Raw genomic sequence first — 15,595 nt, 5'->3', positions numbered from 1 at the left:
TTGGCAAAAATAGCATCTAAAGTGTTCATTATATATATATTACTTTAGAGTCTAATCATGCAAGTGTGCATTTTTACTAGTGTGATTTTAATTGGTGTAATTGTATCTACTAAACTAATTATTGGATTTGAAAAATACATTCAGCAAGTAAATTGGATATGCTTGTGTTTTTGATAAAAAAAAATATATTCGTTAACATTTTTGATGTCTTCTCGAAGACTTTGCCGTTACACTGTAGAAACGCATTATCGTGCAAAAACACACAACGGTACTTCACAAGGCCAGAGGGGTGGTAACTGTGGCCATCTCAACCCTGAGGGAGACCTTGTGCTCCAAAATTTGAAAAAAAAACCCACGCACAAAAGGTTTTAGACAATCAGCTGCTTGATTTCAAAGCATGGAACATCGACCAATGGTGAGCAAGCCATTCATCACCTGTTCTGGCGATGACTCATTCCCACCCTCCACAGGCGCAAGTCCCACTAATCCAGAGCCAGGTGGTAATCCTGGTGCCCTATTGGGTGATCATCCACTTCCCGGCACGTGCAGCTTGGTAGCACTTCATCACCTGCCGCTCATGTATCTCTAACCAATCAGTGTTCTGACTGCGAGACAAGGCTCGATTATTGTTGAAGCACGGTCGAAAAACCTGACCACCCTCTGAGCAGTTACTGCGCCACGTCATACAAATGGAAGATGGAAAGAGAGAAGCTATGGAGAAAGAGGAACAGACAAAGACACAGAAACACGGGCAGAGACACACGCAAAGAGGATCCCATAAAGATGGTCATGGAGAGGCACACAGCGATACAGACACACAGATAAAGTGAGACACGGGCAAGGTAATGGAGAGGGACATGGATATGTAAGAGAGGGACACAGGGAGAGAGAGATGGAGAAGAGCATGGAGAGAGGGACTTGCAAATAGATTTACACTGAGATACCAAGAGAAATTTGGACACAGAAAGAGATATGGGTGCATAAAGACACACAGACATTAAGATAACGTACAGGCATTCAAAATCTATTAACCAGATGAGAACGCATGAAACCGCGATGGTCTCATTTGGAAGAGACACCAGGGGCACCCATGTAAGCCACAATTCGTGGTTTGGTACGTCGCCCGTACTTGAAATTTATGCGGACCCGCAGAGGCTGCGAGCCCCAGAGACAGCCGCTCGTGTGTGTGACTCACTGTGACTGTAATTAAGAGTTTCTGCTGTGTGCCTGCAGGTTCTGAGTGTGCTGTGGGACATGGATGTGGTGGAGGTGGAGGACACAATGAAGGTCCTGGTGGACAAGTCCCTGGCCTTTCAGCAAGAGGACGCTGACACCTTCACGTACTCCTTGCACGACTTGCAGCACGACTTCCTGGTGGAAAAGAACCACGCTCTGCTGCAGGTGAAACTTGACCATTTGTCCCAAGAGATCGACGATCTTAACTCTTTCCCGTTCCAAGACATCTGCAAGTTGCAGGGTGGAGTCCAATTCACCGCTGAATCTCGGAATGCACAAGCAGTTGAGCGTTAATTTTATTTATAGAGGCGTAGCGTCGTTGTTTTTAAAGACATTGTACTCACTGCAGAGAACCATAATGACATGACCACAGTCTATGATAGCTGAGGCCAAAGTGTGCGACATGGCCTCCCGTGTGGCCTCGTGGGAACCTCGGTACCGGCAAAATTATTTTACTTTAGTACTTGTACGTCATCGGAACAGAATCGGAATAAAAACTGATGATGTAGGAGATTGGGTTTAAAAGGTCAAAGTGATTACCTGCTTAAATCAACATTCAGGTGGTACTCATCTCCTGTATACATCTCTTTGTGAGTGGTGTAAATTATACATTCCCACAGTGGGGACGAGCTGAACCATAGGACAACCGCTGTTTGCTTCCTTCATCAGTAGTTATACTTTTATTGAACCCAGAGAGATGATGGGCTGAGTCACTAGGATCTGATCGCGACCTTCTGATTGCGAGCTGCTCACTACTGCTGAGCCACCTGGAGTGAGTTGACTGATTCCTCGGTGCCACCCAGATGGGTTAATTAGCTGTCTTGGCTTGTACAGTGTAATGCATTTTTTATTTGAACCTTATGGCGGTGCCCCGGGGTACCATAGTACCCTGGCTCTCGCATAATGTCCGTGATGCAGTTATTTTTAGTCTGTTGATGGTCGGCGATGCGGCAATCGACTCATCTCGACGAGCCGTACACGATGCACTATTCAAAGTTGAAATTTTCAATCATGGATTTTTTATTGCTAAAAAATCCATTATCGACATCGCGGAGTAGCACTGATTTCGGATTTATTGGTGCCCCAGTCGTGGAGTTAAGTACACCGCTGGAAAAAATAGTGTCCCAGAAATAAAATATTTAATTTCCTCGGCCATTTTGTATTATTTGGTACCCCGGGGTACTGCCATAAGGATAATTTGGCACATATCTGCATTTTAACATAGCCATTACATACTCTTTGGTTCTTTCGGTAAAGTCACATAGTTAGTAGTGTTGCGCCCGAAACGTCGTGATTTATTTTATTTTATACCTAAGTGACTTTACCGAAAGAACCAAAGAGTATGGATTCCTGCAGTCACGAAAGCTTCAAATCAAGATAGCCATTACACCTGTATATGTGAAGGACTCTACAAGACTGACTGTTGCGCCTCATTCATGCTGTGTTCAACCACCACACTGCAGATCACAATAACTCACCCGCACGCCCGCTCACTCACTCACCACACTGCTGGTCACCTCGCTTCTCTTTATGCTTCATCCCTCGCACTGCTCCACTTTGGAATTTCCTCCCATCATCGTCTCCGTTCGTTCCCAAGCTCTTATATGATAACCTCGTTCAATTCAAGAAATGCGTTAACTTTTGATCTATTACAGCTTTGATTGTGCTATTTGTGCTCCCCACCTGACGTTTTGGGACTTTGAGCCTGTGCTCAGATAATGTCAAATAAATATACAACAAACCTGTACCAATGACAGTATTGTTGTTGTAGTAGCTCGTTCACCACTTGTTGCAGAGGCCGTGGTTCGAATACGGCAGGCCACCCTGGTTATTACTGTGAGTGTGTTACTTATAAAATACTACGTGTCGTCTGCTTCACAATGAACATTAAAGATCCCCTGGTGTCATTTGCAAGGGTAGGCCATTGTGTGCCAGCGCCAGGGTCCGAAATTGAATAAATTATCCGCAAATTACTCAATTTGAATTGTACACAGCAGCAATCATTACCTCCTAGTATCAGACTTATTTCTGCTTTATGAAAAATAAGAATAGGTCTTACCCTTTCTGGCCATGAAACAGGTGTTAAGATGTTCAATACGGACAGCGGCCACTAGGGGTGCCATGAAAATGTACAAGATGAGATGTGATGTAAGGCGAATGGAGTTGCTGAGGCATTTTAATGAGTGCCATACGAAAGCAACTGTGATAATTCAAGATGATGCTGTCCACTTGCAGAAGCGTCACGCGAAGCTTGTCGATCGCTACTTTGCACACTCCGCCAAAAACTTCTCCTCTTTGCCGGACGATGGATACGTGCACTACTTTCTGGCGACTCACATGGCGGAGGCGGGCCAAAAAAAGGTTTGTGCACACATACACAGACATCTCCATGCAGCCGGGTAGGAAAACTATTGGCCTTGGGTTTGATAGTGGCGTTAAAGAGTTGGCTGGATAAAGCGCAGAATTGTCCCTAAGAAGTTTAAAGTTGAATCGAGCCCAAGTAAAATCGCTCTGGAACAAAATGACGTGGTATTTGAGCTAATATAATGGTCACAATAGTGCGGTCTTGTCTGGTGAATCCAGTGCAAATCTGAGTGCAAGGCGAAATACTGGGCTGAGTTTATTGAGTGTTGTATTTACGGCTCACCTGGAGGCGACGTCACAATCGTCAAAGCGCGGCGGAGCAGTGGCTTCCACAGTCTGAGGACATAGTCGGACCAGTTGGCAGTGCTTGTTTCTTTTCAAAAACCCTCATTTTACATGGATTTTCTTTGATATGTTGTCGATATAGGGTTGAAATAACAGTTTTTTTTTTCATTATTCTTCTTAATTATCAACAGACCCAAATATTTTCATGAGTTTGTTTAATATTGTGGTTTCCAATACCCCCAATAGATGGTGACTGGTAGGGATGAGTCTATCCATATGACAAAAATCTTATCAACCCCTGGAAGCATGATGGGCCAATACAGCATTTGAATTTGCAACCTAATGGTTGAAAGCCACTCGCTCTGCTGCTGAGCTCACTGTGTACTGTATTTCCGCATTATAAACTAACTCATGCACTGCATCACAACAGGTAAAATTCAGATGCTGGGGCCAGAGTACAGAACAACTTGCGCAATTATAGAAATTGTGTAAGCTAAGACTCGTAAACTCTTTCCATAAGGGAAGTTAAGGCAAGTAAACCGTGTGATGTGAGGAGAGAACTTCTATTGTCAAAGTAAAACAATGTTAACTGATAATTAATAAAATAACATAATTATTCACATTAATAACAAATATAATAAACATTAATAACACATATACTTGCCCCGACCACAATGACTGATGTGCATGGAGCGATGATGATATGGTGGCCATGTTGCATGGGGTTATTTTTCTGGCCGGTGATTGGTTTGTGAAGTGGGAGTGATGATATAATCCATAGCAACCACTGCCACGCCCCACAGCTTTGCGATCACACCGGGACTCGCATATTTCCTTCAAACTTTGTTACGTTTTGGCCAATTTTGGAGATGACTGTGAGCACACGCTGCTGGATTTTCTGTTTATTTTTTGTCCTCTGAGAGGGGGCGGGGGGGGGGCATTGCATTACAACAGTGAATCTGTGTGCACACTTAAACTTGCGCGCGCATGCGTGCAGGAGCTGTGCGAGCTGCTCTTTTCCCTCGAATGGGTGGAGGCCAAACTGCGAGTCGTGGGCTGTGCCCACCTCATCAACGACTACCTGCAGCACGAGGAGCTCATCACGACCTCGAGCCAGGTGCTTCCCCGCACCGTCGCCGAGTCCTCCACTCCCTCCACGAACTTCAACCTCCTCTTGACTCGCTGCTATTTTCAATTGGGGGTCCATGACCTTGGAAATGTCCGGGAGTGTTTATGAAACCGTATCAGTGTAGTTTGGATGGGTCTTTTTCTCATTGTGGTACAACATTAATTTATAGTTATTAACATATCTATAGCAGCTGGAATTTGCAAGTGAAGTTTTAAAAGAGTCAAGCAGAACCGAGGGAATTGCACGCGTTTTGTTGTTATATTGGAATAAATATGCATTTTATAAAGATACTAGCAGAAGTACCCGGCGTTGCCCGGGTGAAAAATATATTTCTTAATAACCTTACATATATACACAGATGGGCTGCTACCCCTGCCCCCCCCCCCCCCCCCCAGCCACGATCTCCTCGGCCGCTGTGCAGTAATATGTACGGCCTATAGTGTGGTGGGGTGTCGAGGCCTAGTACCGTGCAGAGCCTCCGGCCTCGCCTAAATTGCCCACCCGGCTGAGGCTGGGTACCGGGGCCGTTACCCCCCCCCCCCCCCCCCCCGCGCTACAATAATACTGTCTAATCGCTATAATTGTATTATCTACCGACCCTATAATAGTAATTGCACACATTGGGGTGGGGGGGGGAGTGAAGAGGACGTGAAACTTTGATGAATTTACCTCAGAGTCGTGTGTTAATGCGTGCGCATATTTTTAACGGGAATTCAAAATGGCGTCCACCCCGCAGCGAATGCGTCGCTACCCGTTGCCAGGGGCAACCGCCGTGGAAAACCAAACGGACCAATCGCGTCTCGCAAATCCCTCACATTTCGTCCAATGAAACTGCGTATGGTCCGGCGACACACAGACAAACAGACACACACACACACAGACAGACAGATTTGCGATTTTATATATATAGATTACTGCTCAACACAATCGTTGGTTTGCTATTAGCATGATCTTACACACGTCCAAGAGCTGGATCCCCTCGCCTGATTATCTTGTCCAATGATCTCCCATGAACAAAAAAATGTCTTGGTCACAGTGAAGTGACCTCAGTTGACCACTGAGGTTGTGCAAAAGAGCTTTATAGCTCTTCGGATTCATCCAGTATAAATATTCTGATGCTGACGTTTGAAGAATTACGAGAGGTGTTATGTAACATACTTTCAAATTTATGTAATCTTATTATTGGATCATGCATGGATGGCAGGGTGTGCCACACAAACAAGGATGGATGTCAAAACGCAAGCGAAGTTATCAAGATTGAAAGTTGAGCATCGCATTGTGATTTAGATGAGAGAGTAACCGAGCAGCCAAATACTCTCAACGCATGTTTATAAATTTGGAGGGAAAAACCGGAGGACACGAAGAATAATCTACGCGACCATGGGGAGAACATGCAAACTCCAAATATACATATGTTAGGGTCGGGATCGAACCCATGATCTCAGGCAAGGTAGTTAACATCTCGCCATCGTGGTTCCCTGACGATGAATCTGGAGCTATAGGAATGTTCACCAGAGGAAGCTGGCTCTCTATTGGCAGTAACATGTTGAGTGTCAGTTTTGTTGCCAGATAGAAGGGTAAAAAACCAATTATCATATTTTTACTGGCAAAAGAGATTCCAATGGTGTAATGCTTACCCCGAGCTCTCATACTCTGATGGTGCATTGTCTTTGAGTTGTGCGCCTTTTGGCGTCATCTGGTCCAACCCATGTGAGACTAGGCTCTAAGGAAAGCTGTCTCGGGTGTGAACCAATCAACTTCAAGGACAGTGCATATTATCAGAGTTATGTTTTTTGTTTGCATTATGACTGCAGGTATTGTGGTCTATGCAAACATGACTCCTTGTAAAAAGGTGTCCGTTTTGTTGCCAGATAGAAGGGTAAAAAAACCAATTATCATATTTTTACTGGCAAATGAAATTCCAATGATGTTAAGTACACTTATTATGGAGTATTCTGAAAAAGTGGGAGGCTGCAGGAGTTTTGGATTTTGTTGCTGTGACCCATGATGCTTTGTTTTATTTGTTGGAGGAGGTCGCTAAGTTCTGGAGTGAACCAGGGGTTATATTCTTACTCTCTGTCTTGAGGGGGGGGGCATGCAAACTCATAATACATTCGAATTCAGGACTGAAGACTAATCGGTTAGTCTGCAGTCCCTGCCAGAAAGTCTGCGTGAGGCTTCTCGTCAAATGCGGAACCCGTGCCGGCAAACCCGGGGGCTTAGGCTAGGTTGTACAAATTAGATTATAAAATTTTATTAATTTGGCTATGTCATGTGGTGGGGGGTTTCACAACAAAAAATAGGCTAGATTATTATGTGGCCTGACCCAAAAATCTATTCTGTATCGTAAATAAATTAACATATATTTAAAGTTACAATGTCGATATCGTTGGCTTTGCGTTGCGCACCCACGCTCTGAATCTCTGTGCAGGAGCGGTCGATGTGGAAGGACTTCCTTGCGTTCTTGTCCGTGAATGGACACCACTTTACACCCACGCGGCTGCCAGACGTGCTGCAGCTGGCGCTGTGCCAGCCCGACAGCTCGGCGGTTTGCGCTCAGGCTCGTGCGCGCCTTGCCCACGGTCACCCCCCAAACACCGTCTACCTCGACTGGCTGTGAGTGGTGGCCACGCCGCATTCCCCATTGATTCTTTAGATTTTTTTCTCGGTTCTCTGCATCCTCGGCGCAACGTTACCAAGCTCGGTCATAATTCTCGGCCGGCACAACCTTCAACAACACCCGACCCGTAAATATGTTGTACAAGACTTTTGTCTGTATGCGTAGAGAAGTACACGGTCATCCTCATCATCAACCATGATGAATTCGCTGCTGGATGGTGGCCTTCCAAAGCCGCCTCCACCTCTCATGATCCTGGGACGCAACAAGCCACCTGGGACGTCAAGCCCTGCAACATGTATGCGTTAATATATAGGGGCCGCGGTGGCGCTGGTTAGAGCACTTAACTCGTAATCAGAGGAGTTAACATTCCATTTCGTATAGACTCAGCCCATCATCCTTTCGAAGATAACATTTGTACTATTTTTCAGTCAATAAGTTTATTTGATATGAAAAAATAAGAAGAGGTTTTACCTTTTCCTGCAACAAAAGAGGTGTTAAGATGTTCAAACACCAAATAGATACATTTTACAAGGCATCAAGTCTGCATTAACCACACTTATTTGTCGCAAAACATGCAATCCTCCGAATTTAACCTTTTGAATGGAAGCCTCATCCCAAACCAGAGAATTAGTATCTTGCTATTTAAAGATCCTCCATGGTGTGTTTAAAATTGAACTTCAAAGCTGCATGTCTTGCATATTTTTATCTAAATTAAATTTTCCTACCCCGTGTCCTCATTGCAGACTGCTGTTTAAGCTTTACAGGGTGCAATATGATGCATAATGGAACGGCATTTGATTAAAATATTACTGCAATTCGGAATTGAGCAGCTTAATTTATTGATGGCATTAAAATTTAGATATAAATTGTGTTAAATTTGGCAGCAGGGTGGTGCAGTGGCAACACTTGAGCCTGGTTTCGATTCCCGACTGGGGCACATTTATGCGTGGAGTTTTGTATGCTTTCCTCCTGCTCTGCATGGGTTTCCTTCGGAGTTTCCTCCCATAACAAAAAAAAAACCACCCCCATTGTAACTGGTTTTGGCCAAACATTCCAATGCAAAATTTTTCCTGCAAATTACTCAATCAGATTATACATGGTAACATTGCCGCCCACTGTGAAAACCTGGCAGGACCCTCCTGGCAGTCTTGAGACTCAGTGAGGCTTTCCTTGGTAAGCAATTAGTCAGTGGTTGAAGTGTCCATAAAAATATAATAGGGTTTTTCCCCTTTTTTCTGGCAATAAACTGAAACCTTTTTACGAGGATTCATGTCTGCATTAACCACAATACTTGCAATCAAAATGCAAACAAAAAACATACTATGATAATATATGCATTGTCCTTAAAAAAAGTTTTCAGCTTTGTTGCCAGACAAATGGGAAAAACCCTATTATTATATTTTGGTACTGGAAAAGGAGGTCTAATGATGTAGATGCTCACCCCAAGCCCTCATTACTTTGATAGTGCATTGTCTTTGAGCTGTAAGCCTTTTGGCGTCCTCTGATCGAGCACCAATTGGGTCGAGGCTCAAAAGAAAGCCGTCCCTTGGTGTGGACCAATCAGTCCCTCTTGTGAACGTGGTGAAGTTCGATCTGTTCGTCACGTCACCACCGATTAATTATACGCTTACACAGGAGGGTACACATATCAGTGGTCTGTAGTAGTGTAGTGTGTTGTATGAGTATTGTGTTACATGCTTACGCAAGAGCTATGGATACTGTTCAGTTTGCATGTTCTCCCTGTGGTGGTGTGGAATTTTCTTCTGGTCCTCCGGTTTTTCCCTCCACATTTAGAATCAACATCACGTGTTTAGAGTATTTGGCTGCTATACATTTCCACGTGATAAGCCATTTCGTTGAGCTATCATTTGTGGCCAGGTCACTTCTAAAAAAGAGCTATATAGCTCAGTGGGCCTTACCTGGTAAAACAAAATATTGTTTAGCTTAGCTCGATTCAGAATCAGAATTTTTATCTTGAAGGAATCCGATGAGCTATTAAGCTCTTTTTCACAGATGTCCATTAGGGGCGAGTCAGAAAGTTACAACACAAAACGGGAGGAGTGCAAAGTGTAGGAAAGGTAAACAGATCATTAAATATAAATATATAAACTAGGTAAAGTATTTAAGTTCATATTGCATGTATCACCAAGCTCAACATACGGTTATGTTTTTTCAGTCGATTTTCAAATTCCAAAGAAAGTAACACTCTCAGGATCGTTTTTCTAGTGGCCATTACATCGGCCTGTAGGCTTTGTAGCATTGCAGGCCCTGTTGTGCTCTCACATGAACTCATTTGCTTGGTTGTATGTTGATGAGTGGGCATGGCTTGTTGTTAGCGGCTTCTAACCGTGTATATGATGACGGCACGCTAATTCCTAGCTGGAACCTTGGGTTTTTTGGAGTGCGAGGATGTCGATTTTGTTCGTCTTCTGGATTTTCGCTAGATGGTCGCACTTTGCCCGGATCTGTACACAACCACGGTGATTGATGGAAGGTTTGGTCCTGAGCAGGAACACTCTGATGGCTTCTAAAGATGATCTTCCCACCGAGAGGTCGACGATTGACATTTGGTCGCCATGCTAATGGCATTCGTTGTGGCTTCAAGCATAATGGGGTGTGACCGCAAGATGGCCGTTATCTTCCACCCCTTTGTGCTGGCACGTGGCAGGAACAAGGCATGTGTGGCGGTGTCGCAGCGCTTGGTGGTGCGTGCGCATGCGGGTGCCGTGTACCATGCTGCCTTCTCGCGCTCGGGGGAATACGTGGCGTCGTGCGCTGGCGACGGCTACCTCAAGGTAAACAACTGGGCGCCTGGCCGCCTCGCATCACCCGCTCTCTTTTATCCCTGCGTCATACTCTCCGGTCATCATGTTGTCTATGACATTCATCCACATCCTTCCCCACACTGTCTTGTGCCCAAGGTGTCATCTTTTTATAAAAACAATGTCAATGATTCGGTTGAGACTCGTGTAGACAATGCAGTGATGCTGTGTTTGAGTTGGCTCGCACAAACTGGTGTACACTCAAAGACAAAGATCCCCCATATAACCTGAACAGACTGTTGGGGCAAGTGCTGTTAGCGAGCACCAATGAAGGCCAGCGTGGCACATAGGGGGGAGGGTGGCCAACACGACACCCGTCTTTGTCTCCCCAGTGGTAATGTTTGCACACCACACCAGGTACTCATTTGAGACTGTGTCAACCTAGGGGAGGCCCATGACCGGTTCAGATAATTGTCACTGGTGTTGGCCATGAGTGGGAATCGAACTCAGGTCGCCGTGTTCGTGGTGCAGCGCGCTACCCGCTACACTACACATTCACACACTCTCTCACAAACACTTATTCGGCACCGCAAGGCTCCCACTATGTCTGGATGCCGTTTTTATTGCGCTTGTTAAGGTGTGATGTGAAACGCATAACGCACGTCATCCACGCCCTGGGCCAGAATCGGATGCTTAGTGAGGGGCCAGCGGAGCACCAATTGGTTTTGGGTCGGCACGGGAAGCAGCCGGCGGGGTACCCACTCGTACCATGACGGCTCCTCGGTGACACGTCCCCGAGGTGCCAGTGGAAAAAATGGTTGTTGTGAGTTTGAATGGTTGTGCACATTTGTTAGTGTTTGTGGTTTGTGCTGTGTGTCCGGAACATAGAAGTGGAATTCCCGAACAGGCGAGGAGCTGATGGCCACCTACGCCCACGACGAGCCTGTCCTCTGCTGCACCTTCGCGCCAAATGGGAGGGTCATCGCCACATGCTCCGCCGATCACACCATCAAGGTGGGACAACCAAACCCGCCAGGGCGCATCGTCGGCTTCCCCATGTCGCTGCTCCTTGGTGAACCAGGTTCCAGGGAGAGATTTTTTTGCCAGCCTAAGGCCATTACATTTGTAATAAAAGACTCGGACACTTCTCTCTGTCCTGTGTCCTTTATTTGGGTTCGATCTCTTTTCCCTCACGGCACTCCCCTATACTCTTCGCTGTGCAGCCCCAGGCTGCTGTCGCTCACGTAGCCCCCTCACGACACTCCCCTATATACTCTTCGCTCTGCAGCCCCAGGCTGCTGTCGCTCACGTAGCCCACTTCCCTCCTAGCAGACCCGCTGCTGTCTCGTCGTGCAGACCCCCGCTGCTCTCTGCAGCCTCCTCGCTGCTCTTGCTGCCCCGGGGTCGGTCACCGTTGGCCGACGGTGCCGATCCTCGGGGTCCGTGTGTGTGGCGATCTCGCCACTCTCTCTCTCACTTTCCGCCCTGCGTGGCCTCACACTTTCCCAGTCTCCGATCACTCCCCTACTGCTTCCGGTTTCTCCCCTTATAGACCTGAACCCTCTCCCCCACGTGACGTAACTCCTCCCCCCATGACGTCACTTCCGGGAGGTCGTTTACGCCCGCATTACACCACCCTCCCCCGTAGAGAAAATCCAGCCGACCTCGGCTGAACACAACTCCAACAAGCAATGCGAGCGAACACGACCGAATACGAAAAAGGACACAGAACACACAATATTATATCGAAAGAACAAGAACACAACACAATAATTAACGAAATGTGAGGGATTTTGAGCGGGTGCTCAAAATCCCTCCCGCCGAGCGGGAACGTGGCAGGGTTTTAAGAGCGACAGGCTGAAGTTCGTCTGTCGCTATTGGAGGCCTGGCAACGTCCCGGTCCCCTATTCTCGAAGGCGCAGCATCAGAGGCGTCCCGCAATCGCGTCCGCGGCGGGGTTGGAAGGGCTGCGGGTCTCAAAGGTTCCGCAGCCGTGTTAGGCGCACCCCGAGCTGAGTCTTCTTTCCCCTGCCGCGTCACGGCCGGCTCGTCTGTGCTGGCGAATCCTTTCTTGGAGCGGCCGCAGTCGAGGCCTCCTGCTGGGGCGGACCCGGGACGCGGGCCCAGCAGTCCCTGGTGTAATGGCCCTTACGCCCGCAGCGGAAACAGTCGATGTCGTTGCGCCGCGCTGCGGGCGCCCCGTCCCGACGCGGCCGTGTCGGCGGCGCAGCCCGCGGCCCCGGCCCACCGCGGCCCGGCCACGGAGCAGCAGCAGCCGACAGCTCCTGCGGGCTCCTGTCGTCCGGCACATAAACTGCCTTCTTGGGGTCCCAACCCAAGGCTCCCCCTTCGACGATGGGCCCCCCCGTCTACGCCGTAACTTGCTTCCACCGGCGCAGGTTGAACTGGGCATCCAGACATTTAGCCGCAGCCCGGGATGTGAGCTTCTCGTGACCACACACCGGCATAGGAATGCCGAGATCCCGGGACAGCTCCAGCATCTTCCCCAGGATGAGAGGTTCCAGCAGGTCAGGCTCCGTCTCCGGGTATGCAGCCATAGCCAGCTCCAGTACCGCGCCCCTATACGCCACTGGAGACTCCTCGGGTGCACAAACCGGCGATGAGCATCATCCGGCGGCTCGTAAGCGTCTGCCATTTCGTCGAACACACCTCGCAGCGTTTTCTTTTTCGCGGCTTTTATAGAGCGAAAGAATCTAACGGACTCGTCATCGAGAAGAGTCGGAAGAACTTCTAATGCCTCGGCGTCAGTCCACCTCGCCGAGCGTACCGCTGCCAAAAATCTGCAGGCGAACGCACTCCAATCGCCCCCGATGGAGAATTCTTTGACAGTCGTTAAGTGACGACTGCGACTTCTTGGCGCGCTCCCTCCAGCCGCTGACTCATCCGGTGGCATATTCAACATGGCGTCGCAACGTGGTGTCGACAAGATGGCGGCCTTCCGCCGCGGAGGGCACAAAATGGCGGCTTCCCGCCTTTCCTCGTGCGCCACGCCCAAGATGGCGTCTTCGTGCCGCGTGGCCGATGGCGTCGACAGCGAAGACAACCCGGGCTCCTGCAGACCACCAACATCTCCTTCTGACGCCGCCCTCGGCGTGACGAGCTCACACAACTGTGCAAGTACGTTCTTGAGAGTTCCAAGTTGCTCCGCCATCTGACTCCATCTTAAATCCGCGTCCTTTGGTGCAGATGGGTCCGCCGACGCGGCGACATCTTGGACCCCCGGACCCGCACTCGTCCCAGCACGGATCTCCTCCTCTGCCGGAGTCAGGTCCACCGCAGGAGGAAGGTCATCGTCGTCGGAAGATGAAGCCGATGCCGGAGACGGAATATTCTTTTTCTCAGTTGTTTTGCCATGCCGTTACACATTTGACACCAGTGTAATAAAAGACTCGGACGCTTCTCTCTGTCCTGTGTCCTTTATTTGGGTTCGATCTCTTTTCCCTCACGGCACTCCCCTATACTCTTCGCTCTGCAGCCCCAGGCTGCTGTCGCTCACGTAGCCCCCTCACGACACTCCCCTATATACTCTTCGCTCTGCAGCCCCAGGCTGCTGTCGCTCACGTAGCCCACTTCCCTCCTAGCAGACCCGCTGCTGTCTCGTCGTGCAGACCCCCGCTGCTCTCTGCAGCCTCCTCGCTGCTCTTGCTGCCCCGGGGTCGGTCACCGTTGGCCGACGGTACCGATCCTCGGGGTCCGTGTGTGTGGCGATCTCGCCACTCTCTCTCTCACTCTTCGCCCTGCGTGGCCTCACACTTTCCCAGTCTCCGATCACTCCCCTACTGCTTCCGGTTTCTCCCCTTATAGACCTGAACCCTCTCCCCCACGTGACGTAACTCCTCCCCCCATGACGTCACTTCCGGGAGGTCGTTTACGCCCGCATTACACATTTACAGTGTAATTGCTTTCATCATTTGAAGCAGAGACTTTAATAAAGGTATGAGTTTTTACTAATTTTAAACAAATAAATGAATACAATACTCACCAACGATGATTCGGAAGCTTGGTGGAATGCGTTGGGGGCCGTCCATAAATTCTGTCACGCACCTGGGGTGGGGGGGGGGTCATACATTTGTGACGATGTGTAACGTGGGGGGGGGGGGTTTGAGAAATGTGACGTCACATCAAAATGCGCAACTTTAAATAAATATTAACAACACGTTCTAATAATTAAATGGACTTTTTAATAAATGTTTTCTCCTACAACATCAGAGTGCAGCGCCACATTAAATATGCACTACAATAACAATAGTTGAAAGCGATTTTAAGCATGTTTTATTTTTTTTTGGGGGGGGGGGGGGGCAGAGCTTTGTGACGTCATATTTGAGGGGGAGAGGTCTGACCTTTTGTGACGCCGTGTGACGGGGGGGGGGGGGGGTAAAAAATCGTCCAAAATCGCATGACGTCATTTATGGACGGCCCCTTGGATGACTGAGTAGTGGAGTCAAGAGAGTGCAAAGAGGGTGGTGGATCATCCGGCTGCTGCTCTCACTCTTCTTGTTGTTGCTAAGCTTTCCCCTCTTATGCACTGGCCACTCGCTCTAATTTTATCCATAATAGAGGTTTTTTTTTGGGTGAGTTTGCGTAAATATGTCGTTAAACCTGCCACCACCTGACACAGCCAATTAGTAAGGTTTATCACGTAAACAATACATGCCAATTCATTACTAGTACAGCACACCGGTGTGTTAGAGACTAAACCCACAACATTTACAATTTGAGTACGAGGTTTTACCAGTAATTACAACTAGCATCAGGCAACAACCCGATTTATGGAGAAATCTTCCTGTTTCGTTCTTAAATAGAGGGATAAATGTGATGTCGTCACTTGTGAACCAATCAGGTGCGAAGGCCGGGAGGGGGGGGTTAATGTATGTGTAATGAGTGGCTCCGACACGGTAAGGACTTCAAGTTGTTTATTAATTCATCTTCGGTAGAGCCTCGTTTCTCTCTCTCTCTGCGGATGTCCACCCGCTCGGGTAGCTGCGCTGCCCCGTGCCACGTGGCACTCACCCGCTCACCAATACGCCGTTGGCTGACGGCGCACTAGGGAGCGGCTGAGCGGCTGGAGGTCGAGCCGCCAAGTGGAGATGGCGGGGCAGCAGCGACGGGGAGCTTCTCTTGATTTTCAGACACCGACCCCTAACGTTGCTGTGCCCCCGGCTTATATTCACTCCCCGG

General features: G+C 48.3%; 1 protein-coding gene across 1 annotated transcript in view; it reads left to right on the top strand.

Annotated features, from left to right (window-relative positions):
• Window positions 1-15,595, top strand: part of APAF1 (apoptotic peptidase activating factor 1) — a 66,118-nt gene that overhangs the window by 16,253 nt on the left and 34,270 nt on the right. Inside the window, exons 9-14 of the mRNA XM_061572894.1 lie at window positions 1,234-1,401; window positions 3,472-3,597; window positions 4,883-5,002; window positions 7,446-7,630; window positions 10,303-10,429; window positions 11,285-11,410. Coding sequence (XP_061428878.1) covers window positions 1,234-1,401; window positions 3,472-3,597; window positions 4,883-5,002; window positions 7,446-7,630; window positions 10,303-10,429; window positions 11,285-11,410 — 852 coding nt within the window. The remainder of the gene's footprint in view (window positions 1-1,233; window positions 1,402-3,471; window positions 3,598-4,882; window positions 5,003-7,445; window positions 7,631-10,302; window positions 10,430-11,284; window positions 11,411-15,595) is intronic.

The sequence above is a fragment of the Lethenteron reissneri genome, chromosome 7 (genome assembly GCF_015708825.2).
Source record: "Lethenteron reissneri isolate LAM-NWPU_2019-01 chromosome 7, ASM1570882v1, whole genome shotgun sequence".
Lineage (NCBI taxonomy): Eukaryota > Metazoa > Chordata > Hyperoartia > Petromyzontiformes > Petromyzontidae > Lethenteron > Lethenteron reissneri.
This window is presented reverse-complemented; position numbering and strand designations above follow the sequence as displayed.